General features: G+C 36.9%; 1 protein-coding gene across 1 annotated transcript; it reads left to right on the forward strand.

The window, feature by feature from the left end:
- The first annotated feature begins 8,385 nt into the window (after positions 1-8,385).
- LOC137819555 (cationic peroxidase 1-like) lies at positions 8,386-11,136 on the forward strand. The gene is made up of 4 exons (XM_068623441.1): positions 8,386-8,724; positions 9,530-9,721; positions 9,819-9,984; positions 10,526-11,136. The coding sequence occupies exons 1-4, from the start codon at positions 8,458-8,460 to the stop codon at positions 10,909-10,911; spliced, it is 1,011 nt and encodes a 336-aa protein (XP_068479542.1). The 5' UTR covers positions 8,386-8,457; the 3' UTR covers positions 10,912-11,136.
- The last annotated feature ends 365 nt before the right edge of the window (positions 11,137-11,501 follow it).

Here is an 11,501-nt window from a genome sequence, read left to right on the forward strand (position 1 = left end):
AACAGTATATCAATAGTTCTAAAACTAGCAAAAATAAGGCTTACTTAAACATCCATAAACCACATAGAGTTTTGCAGAAACTAAAAGATAACGAAAGACAACACAACATAAATCTCCCCCTATTTGTCTTCACAAACAGACAAAAAAGAAGAGATAAAAAGATAATTATTCCAGATCATACAGAAATTTAAAACAGAAGCAATTAAACTGTTAGAAGACCAAAAACAATCGGTTGTTTCGTGAATTCAACCGGTTGTTTTTCCTTTAATCTTCCTTTCCATACTGGATTTCAAAGATTTGATTCTAAACAACTTCTATATGTTCATCCAAGGTCATGAACCGTGTATCCATGATGTTGAACCTGTTGTCTATATTCTGGAAGTTGCTTACACACACATCATGAAGATTTCTTTGATTCTCGAAAAATCCATCAAGCCTATTGACCATGTATCTTTCAAAAGAAGACATGGATGGCATTTCATCTCCTTGATTCCCTGCACTGGTTCCAGCAACTAGATTGGTTTCAGGTTGTTCTTCATGGTGAAAATCCATGTCAGCAGTTTGATCTTCTTCATCAAAATCAGTAGCTGCAACACTTGATGAGGCACCATGATCACCATCTTTGCTCACCCATTTGCCACCTATTTTGGTGAATCCCATCTTGCTAAGAGAGCCATTGTTCATCTCTTGTGTTGACTTGACAAGCTCAGATGACTCATCTTCCAGATTCACTTCAAAATAAAGCAGAAATTTAGAGATCAAAACAGCATAGGGATAGTGATAATCACTTAACCTCATGGCTTTTTGCATGTGCTCTTTGATGATGCGGATCCAATTGATTCTGATCTTCTTCATGATGCAGTAGATGTACACTAGGTCCTCTTCTGTTAGAACAGAATGATTGCTCCCCCTTGGAGTAAGAATCCAAGTTACAATAAGAGCAAGCAACCTTTCATCTAGCTTTAAGCCTCCAACCGAACAAGTTCTCACTTGGGCATTTTGATTCTTCAAGCAACTCTTGTAGTATTGGACTTTGTTGAAATCCTCCACTACTCCAAGATTTCCCTTATTGATTCTTAGGCCAACATATTTCAAACCAGCAACTGCAGTCCACACATCATAAGTGATCTCCATGTCAACTCCCTTCACATGAGAAACAAGGTTGTTTCCCTCAAACTTGAGATTAGTGTAGAACACCCGAATCAAGTCGGGGTAGATGTTTCCCTTCATCTCCAAGAACCTTCTTAGAGACTGATCTTTAAGCAGCTTCCTCATATTATCTAGCTTTTGGCATTTCAGCCAATCAAAGGAAACAACTTTAGGGTTGTTGATCACCTTTGTGCTAGTTTCAAACCTATACCTTTCAATGAGCTCATTGTCTCCAGAAAACCAGCCCTCTAATCTCCCTCCAGACCTCACTGCTCTGGTTTTGACCCTCTTTGATGTAGGAGGTGTTGATTCCATGACAGCAGAAAAAGGGGCAAAAAAGACTCACACAAGGAGAGCAAGAGTTGTTGCAATAGATGGCTCAATTGGTTGTTCTTGTGAGAGTGAACAACTGCAACATAATTTAAAGAAAACACAGAACCAAACTGCATTCAATGATGTGAGTGGGTTTCAGTTTTTCAGAGAGAAAAGACTTGACCAAGACCTGCACTGAAAACGTCAGAAAAAGAAGAAAATCACATGGTCATCACATGTGATTTTTTACTAGTCATAAAAGCTCTTAAATTTTCAAGATTTTGAAATATATTCCTTTATGACATGTTGTAACTTCCTTCAGAACATAAACAGGCTTTCAACACAGCTTTATTGACCCAAATCCTTTCGTAATTGATATCTGCAACAGACAGAAATTAAAAAGAAATTAAATCCATTCTTTCACAGTGCTGTCAGATACAAAACAATCGGTTGTTTCAAGGAAACAATCGGTTGTTTTTCTGCAGTAGCAAAATAGATTTTGAATTTTTAATCATGAGCAGAAAGGATTCAAACCAGATGTATTTGAACTTTTAAAAAGAGATATTTAAGCATGAATATGAATTTAAAAAGGAATTAAAGATAGAGATAAGGAAGGTCTTATCCTTGATGATGTTCCTTCAATGAGTCATATGCCTTTTGATCAAGAAGCCTCTTTTGACTATTGAGAGCCTTGGACTGATACATAACATTGATTCAGCTTCAATGTTAGTCTTTTTCTCCCAAGAACCTGATCAGATGACTCGATTCCACATATTCCTCTAGATTCCCTGCATAAACATGAATTCAAGCAACAAGGTTTGGTCCCTTACAAATTTGGGTCCACATGGTTTACTTTTATCGTTTGAAACCTCACAACCTTTAGGAATCCATTTCATAAAGCCTCTGGGAACAAAATTTTTTCTTATTTTGCAAAATCTAACAGAATGGCCTTTCTTCATGCAATAAAAGCATGTAACAACCGGTTGTTTCGACTTAACAATCGGTTGTTTTATTGGCTTTCTTGAAAAACTTTTTGAAAACTGATCTTGCTTGTTTTGTTGATTAAAATTGATCTTCGAAAAACACAGTTTTGAGATGCCAAGACATTCTCAAAATTGGATTTTCCTTTTGAAAGCTTATCAACAGTACTTACAAGATAATGCACTTTCCTTTCAAGATTTTCACAATTTTCACAAATGAGAGTGTCACACTTGCAAGAAGAGTTTTTGCAATGAGTTTCAAGATTTTTAAAATCCCTTTTTGATTTTTCCAGCTCTTCTTCAAGTGCCTTAACTCTCTCTTCAAGCCAACTGTTAAGATCTTTCAATTGGTTGTTTGAAAGAGCCAATCGATTAGCTTCATCATGTGTTTCTTGAAAAGTTTCAAGCAATTCACTATAATTTTCTTCATTTAAAGAAGCACATGAACTTACTTCACTTGAGCTTCTTGATTCATCATCTCCTTCAGCAATCAAGCATATGTTTGCCCTTTCTTCTTCACTTGATGATGAGCTTGATGAGGAGACTTCATTCTCATCCCAAGCTATGTAGGCCCTTTTTTACTTTCCCTTCTTTTCTTTGTAGCTTGCCTTTTTCTCCTTGCTTTCTTTGTTTGGGCAATCTGCCTTTATGTGCCCTTGCTCACCACAACCAAAACAGGTATAGTTATTGGAATTGAAATCATTGGATTTTTTGTTTCCATACCTTTCTTTGTTGGTGTTTTTGTTGTGGTTCCTTTTCAAGAATTTGCTAAACTTTCTAGATAGCAAACTAAGGTTCTCTTCATCACTTTCATCACTGGATTCTTGCTTGCTTTTGTGCTTGACAGCTTTTAAGGCAATACTCCTTACATGCTTGTCTTCGCTTTCTTGAACATTGAGTCGATTCATTTCTAACTCATGTTCCCTAAGCTTGCCAAACAAAGAAGCCATACTCAATGATGTTAGATCTTTAGATTCAGATATAACAATTACCTTAGGTTGCCAAGACCTATCAAGACATTTGAGGATCTTGATGTTTAGCTCTTCTTTCCAAAGGTTTTGTCAAGGCTCATGAGATGATTAATGATGTGCGTGAACCTTTTCTGAACTTCAGCAATTGTCTCACCCTTGAGCATTTTGAACATTTCATACTCTTGGATTAGAGTATGCTTTCTAGCTCTTTTCACCTCATTGGTACCTTCATGAGTTACCTCCAAGGTGTCCCACATTTCCTATGCTGATTTGCATTGAGAGACCCTGAAAAATTCATCTGAATTCAAGGCAGAAGTTATTATGTTTTTAGCAATGCAATCAAATTTGGCCTTCTTGCTTTCAGAATCAGTCCATTGAGACCAAGGTTTCTCAATGGAAGATCCATCTTTTTCAAATTTTCGAACAAAGGGTCCATTTTCAATTGCATTATAAATACCTTTGTCAAGTGATTATACAAAGATTTTCATTCTGACTTTCCAAAATTGGTAGTTCAAACCACAAAACAGAGGTGGTCTGTTGATTGAAGCACCTTCCCCTAAAGGTAGTCTATCAGCCATTTAAAAACAGTTTTAGGATCACACTTGAATAAATTTCAAGAACCAAATTCTTGATGCCAATTGTTAGAATGTATGGCTTTAAACTAGAGGGGGGTGAATGGTTAAAAGAGGATTTTCGCAAACTTTTAAGTCTAGAATGAAATCACTTCGAGAAAAACTTGAATCAGAATTCAGTTTGCCAAAAACACAAAGCAAATAAGCACAGCACCAGAAAAACAATCGGTTGTTTATACCAGTTCACAAATATAAATCTGAATTTAAAGAGTTCAAGGATAGAGAGATTGAACACACAGGTTTATACTGGTTCACTCTTAACCAAGAGCTACATCCAGTCTTCCCAGAAACCACTGGGGAATCCACTAAGCAATCAACCCTAGATTACTTACAACACCACCAAAGAAGTGACCTTGCTCCCCTCAAGACACACACTTCCTTTGGCTCAGCACAACACCACTAAGAATGCTGATCTTGACAACCTCAAGAACACACAACACTTCTCAGTTTCACACATAGATTTTCTTCAAAGGTACAAAGGATTACACGTGTTACAGAAAAGCTCTGAAATCAATACAAGATGAAAATCCTATATCACACTCTCTTTGATCCAAGCAATATCAAAGCAAACTTCAACTCTTCAAAAGCAAAATCTGTGGAAAACTCAAATATGTTTTTCTTTGATTAAAACTTAGTTGTTGTTTGTTACATTAACTGAACAAACTATTTAATGCAATTAAAGACTGGTCAAAGCATTTAAAACTGGAGCGTATTCATTTATAAAATCATTTAATGCTCAGTCAAAGCACAAAACAGTTTTCTGTTATGGTCCCAAAACAAACATTCGGCTGTTTTCACGAATCAATCGGTTGTTTTGGTTTGACAACAAGTCAACCATCAAAAACAGTTTTCAACCTTTCTAAAAACACCTAAGTATAAAACAATCAACAGGTTGTTTTCACTTAGTTTGAAAAACACTTTCAATCAAAAGGTTTAAGAATGCTTATGCTTTGGATTCAATCAAGAGTGGATTTAACACATAAAATCTACCCCAGATCCTATCTAAAGACAACTTAGCAACAACAAGCACATCCAACCTTCCATCATCCTTGAAAGGGTTTGGATTCTTCAAAGCTTGAACACACTTGATTCAACACGTTTGAAGTTCCCTCGTCAGCAGTAGCGGCCCTCCGCTTGGCGAGTAGCTCAGCAAGCTTCTTTTTCTTATCTTCGTTAATGGCCATGTCTGCACAAAAACATCAACAAGGCATAAGGAGATGGCTCCACACAACAGGAAGTTAACAAACAATGAACAAATAAAATACAAGAATGGTAAAGGTACCAATATAGCTCTTAAGAGCTTTGGCGCAAAATTCAAGCTTGATCAACTTGGCAGTGTCAAACACCACTCCCAATCCTGAGAGTAGTTGACACATCTCACGATTTGCAAAGTTAGGTCCTCCAGACTCCTTGGCCTTTTTAGTCTAGGCTTCTCCACCCAATAAAGGGGGAACCCATAGGAGGGTGGGGTCGTAGATGCTACAACAGATCTTAAAGAACTTCTTCTTGAAGAAGCCTTTGTACAACTTCTGGAAAAGGGTCAAGAAAGGCCTCCCCGCCAACCCGTTGAAGCTCAGCCATAGCTTCTTTCCCGAGTTCTTGGCCTCGGAAAAATAGAGGAAGACATCGACAGAAGGAGGATGCCCCAGGTAGTTGCAGAGGATCGTGAAGGCTCGCACAAACACCCAATTGTTGCGATGCAGTTGGGCCAGGGCCACGTTGACCTTGGTAAGTAGAGCGCACTCAAACCCCGTGAAAGGAAGGCGGAGTTTGAGCCGCTTGAAAACTATCGTGTACATGAAGAAGAAGGGCTCGTTGGGATCCACTCGATCATCAGTGCATACAGGGACCCCCTTCTTCCAAGGAAGGACCTTCAGGTATACGTCAAGCTCTTTCCCGAAGACGTGAAATTTGTCCTGGGATTCGCTTTGTTTATACGTATCAATATCTTCGTGGGTGTTCACCTAAGAAGTCTCAGCCATGAGGGCTTCAGGGGCCCAATGGTATAGGGCTTTGTACTTAACGGGGGGTGGAGGGTTTGATGTTGTTTTTGTTCTGGCCATCTCGTGAAAAGCTAAAAAGAGAGAAGAGAAAGAAAGAAAATGAGGGTTCAGAAGAAGACGAAGACGCGACCCAGAAAAACAGAGTCACAAAGCGTGAAACAGGGGAATTGTAAACGCAGAAAACCTAAAATGTAGAAAACGTAAACAGTCCCATAACAGTTATAGCATGTTATAGGCACCGAAATCATAAAGCAAGAGCAATCGGTTAGTAAAAATCATACCTTTGAATGAGTTGAGGTTTGAAGGTTTGAGTTTTGGAAGGAAAAGAGAGAGCGTTTCGAAGAAATGCTTGAGAGAAATGTTTGCTTAAGTGAAAGTAATGAAATAGTGAAGAAAGCGTAAGGGTTTAAAGGTTTGAACAATAAACGAAGAAGCGCAAGCGCCAACAAGTGATAGCCGTTGATCTTGCCACATACGCTGATTTAAAAAGTGTGGTGAGACGTCACTTCGGTGCACTGTTCACGTCCCGTTATCCAGTGCCACGAAGGTCGCCCAACGCGATCACTTAGTCTCTTCACTGAAACAAGTGACAACTCGAGACTGGGGGGCTTGTGTCCCGACCAGTCCTTGGTCATCGACTTAAGTGACTGACCTCAGACATCGCACACCGGTGCCTGTAAAGGTGGGCCACATGAGGTGGGCCCCAGGTACACCTATCAGGGTGATGGTTAGTCTTTGGACATCGGTACAACAAACCTCGATGTTGGAGATCGACATCGGACCTCGCCAACAGAGGGAGAGATCGGACAGCGGTGGTCTAGACGTTATATTGGGCCACATAAAGTGGACCTTAGAATTATACTAAGTTATCAGATACGAGGAAAGCCTAAGTCATGAGGGATATCCATGCAAGTGATGTGTATAGCGCATTAAGGCGCGACACAAGTGAATAACTCCTAAAAGCGCTAAGGCCCATTAGGGTTAGGGTTTCGAAAGGAAGCTGCATGCATGACACGTGAATACTTAGGGCACCCGCACGACAGATGGCCCCAGAGACTTGGTGCACGAGTGGTACCCAGGCAGCCACTCTGTTAGTCGTTGCACTCCAGGTAAGGGAAGTTCTATGTGTCAGATACACTGGGATTATGTAAATAGCGACGCAAGGACGTTCCCCAAAGAACCCTAGACAAGGGTAACCACACAAAGGTAAACCCTAGTTTCAACCTATATAAAGGGTGGTAAGAACCCTAGCAAGGTACACTACTTTAAACACTTGGTGTTTCTTTGCCCTTATATTGACTTGAGCGTCGGAGTGCAAACGGTCGTCAAGGCACCCCTTTGTCTTTGCAGGTGAGAGATTCTTTGATCAATGAAGAACGATTCTTAGACGGAGATAAGAGGGACAATGATTGTCGTTCGAGTGAACCGGCGGAGCACGTCAACCGGCGGAAACAAGTGATGAAAAACTATCGTCGATTCCAGCCATGGTCAACAAAGTATTTTCTTTCTTTCTCGTTTTGCATAGAAATGGTGGTTCTATTGAAACTAATAATATTCTTATGTCTATATCAGATTTTAACGTTTCCTTAAAATGCAGGACTATATTTTTGATGATTCGAATTATAAGATTAGGATTTTTTTCTAAAAGAATCTTAGTGCCGATTCTTTATATTTGTGTTTTAATATAATATAAAAATAGAGTGACATACCAAGTGAATTTTTTAATGTTCAAATTATGGACATGAAATGTGTCTAGCACGCGTATTAAAGTGAAAGTTACACCAATCCATCATGCAACTTTTCATTTTCTCCCAATAACACGAAGGACTTGATATATCAATTTCAATTTTTTTTTCTCAGCATATCAATTTCAAGATAACAAAGGATACAATATGTTTTCTAATTCAAATCTAAATTACAACTCTATAAATTATTATTTTATTATAATATTTAATTTATAATTACTTTTATTATTTTAATATAATATTTTATTATAAATAACTGTTATTAGTAAAAGCAGGTGAAATTTAGGGTGTTAAACAGATATTTTCCTCCATATAATTGCAGGTGAAAGAGATAAAATAATTTGTTTTTAATTATCTGAATCAAAATTATCAATTGGTTAGACTTGGCGTGGCTAATTTATCAATAGCCTTCAACGAAATCCGCCACAAGATCTGCAAACTATCAAGAAGTCAACTTGTTTATAACAATACAGCTAATAGCATAGCACAAAACCAAAATTTAATCTCATGAAAACAGATATCATGGATGCCCACGACATTCACTCTACTTTAATAAAATGTAAGCATGTTGTATAAATAGACGACACATTTCATCATGCCCTAAACCAAACACCAATCACAAACCCTTCGATTCTCCCCACTTTAAGCTTAGAATTCCTACAAACATGGCTGGAAGTTCTCAACAAAGGGTCAAAATCTGTCTGGTCTTATGTCTTGTTGGGATAGTTTCAGCTGCAGAATATTCAACATCTTCATCCTCAACAACTAGTTCTGGCAGTTCATCTAATTATCTGCTAAACCCCCTCTTTTATGTTTCCAAGTGTCCTAGAGCCCTTGACACCATTAAGAAACTAGTAACCAATGCTGTCCTGTATGAGCCTCGAATGGGTGCTTCCTTGCTCCGTCTTCATTTCCATGATTGCTTTGTCCAAGTAAGTCTGTTATTAATCCTTTTATATACTTCACATTTACCTGCATGCAAGGTGCAATATTGTTTGACAAGTGAAATCTATGTTCCTCCCATTTAGAATATATAACAATCCCCACCATGTATACACATAACGATCCACACTAACATGATGAGACTAACAATTTTCCATTTAGTCTAGTTACGATTTTAGTTTATTGTATTACACTAAAGCAAACAGGTTCTGCATATATTTCACTTCATCATTTGTCGTGCAATTATGTGACTAACAGTTTACTTGTGTGACATGATAGCTATTTAATAAAATATTTTAATAGACTCTACGATGACTTCGATCTGTTTAAATATGTCTTTTCTTTCATTTGAATAAATCATTGTATGTATTTGTATCACCTACTTAAATATATCAAAGGTTTAGTTTTTAGCATAAACAGCGTTCATATGTTATCTTCGTGGTTTCTTAAAATAGTTTGTATTCTGCTTGTATACGTAACATTATTATTTTTTATTATTATGTTTTATACTCGCTGTTGCTGCTGTAACTTTTTTTTAAAATTCCATATTGTGCTCTAACACATTGTCGTGTTAACTACACAGCTAGTACTAGCTATAAATAATTGGATGAAAGTTTGACGGAAGAACATGGCATGTTTTATTAATTAGAATAATTTAATTGTTCCATTCCAAAATTTTATTACGGGAAAAATTTTAATTAATAATTTTTTTCGTCTGTGAAATAAAACATCACAACGAGAAAGGAAAAGAATGAATGATTAAAAGATGTTCTAACTTTTGGTCGCATTTTGAAGGGATGTGATGCATCGGTTTTGTTAAAGGACACAGCAACTTTCAAGGGCGAACAAGGTGCTTTACCCAACGTGAATTCTCTAAGGGGTTTCGAAGTCATAGAGAACATAAAAGCTGAACTAGAGCGTCAGTGCCCTGGTGTTGTCTCTTGTGCTGACATCTTAACAGTTGCTGCAAGGGATTCTGTTGTTGCGGTAAGTATTTTTACTTTAGGAATGGCAAATTATTAGAAGAAAACTTCAATAAATGCATAATGAGATGAGAAACTGATGAGTGAGAAATAATGGTCAGCTTGGTGGAGTTGGGTGGCCTCTTGGCTTGGGCAGAAGGGACTCAACCACTGCAAGTTTAAGTGGAGCTAACTCCGATTTACCATCTCCCTTTCTGAATTTTGATGGTCTTGTCGCTGCTTTCCAAAAGAAGCGTTTCACAGTAAATGAAATGGTGGCTTTATCAGGTATATAGATGCACATTACTGCATGCAACTTATCAACTTTCCTACGTGCACAATGCATTGGAAGGTTTCTGTTATATATTAAAAGCTTAAATATTAAATATTAGTTCATTTTTATTATAGCTCTAATTTTTTTAATTTCATCAAAATATATGTTTATAATTAATTCGGTAGTTAATTTTGTGTTAATAATTGATGATGTGATAAATTTGTTATTAAAATACTATATGATTGTATATTTTTTGTTGTTAAAAGTAATATGATTGTACATGTAACATATCAAAACTATAAAAAAAATAATTAAATATATATGTATTTCCTTTTATAAATATTATTATGAGAATTGGTTGAAGGTGTTGCAGTATCATGAAAAATATTGATTGAATAAATATATGCAAACACTATTATATATTAAACACCTGTTTATCATCACTCTTTCTATGTTACCATATTATTTATTTTTCTTTCTTCTTCCAAAAGATTCGAACATAATGAAGATTTGGTTTCGTATATTGAAGTAGCTAAACTTGTTCATGATGACCAGGTGCTCACACAATAGGCAGTGCCAGATGTTTACTCTTCCGATCAAGGATTTATAACGCGACCGATATAGATTCAAGTTATGCAGAGGAACTGAAAGCTAATTGTCCAAAGCAGGGTGGTGATAGCAACTTGTCTCCCATAGACACCACCTCTAAAAACGTTTTTGATAGTTCTTACTACACAAATTTAATAAGCAAAAAGGGTCTTTTCCACTCTGATCAACAACTCTTTAGTGGCGTTTCCGCTGCCCTCCAGGTCAAAACTTACAGCAGTTTTCCATTACTCTTTAAATTCGATTTTGCTAACGCCATGGTCAAGATGAGCAACCTTAGCCCACTCACCGGCAACCAGGGTCAGATCAGAAATGTGTGCAGCAGAGTGAATTGAGTTCAGTTCTTTTGTTTAAATTATGTGGTAATGCATAATGTGAGTGCATTTCATGCTGAAATCTTACATTCATTTGTTTGTTAAAGTTTCATTTATGTGTCAATGTTGGAGACATTGCGTTTACATGTGTTGGTAATTTGCCGTTCTTAATTGCGGATTGTTTCAGGAAATATTTTTGTATGATGTTCTTTTATATAAAGTGATTTTTTTCATTTTCATTCTAAAGTTATGGGTATATTTTGATATTTTTTATCAGCAAATAGTAAATGAATAAGAGTACACATTTCAGGGGTGTCTCAACCCTTATAAATTAAGGATACGGTATTTTAATTAATATTATTAAAGTTGATTACAAAGCAAAATTTAGCACTTAACACAGTACAAAAAGGTAGATTAACTACGGTTAAAATCAACATTTAAAGACGGTTCCAGAACCGTCGTTGTTGCGAGCGTTGTTAAAAGGTGGAAGTTTTTCACGACGGTTCTGGAACCGTCGTTAAAACTAAGACTTATAACGACGGTTGTAGAAACCGTCGTTAAAGGTGACTTGTAATTTTTTTTTTAAAAATAAGGGACTTTTAAAGACGGTT

This window comes from Phaseolus vulgaris, chromosome 10 (assembly GCF_000499845.2).
Source record: "Phaseolus vulgaris cultivar G19833 chromosome 10, P. vulgaris v2.0, whole genome shotgun sequence".
Lineage (NCBI taxonomy): Eukaryota > Viridiplantae > Streptophyta > Magnoliopsida > Fabales > Fabaceae > Phaseolus > Phaseolus vulgaris.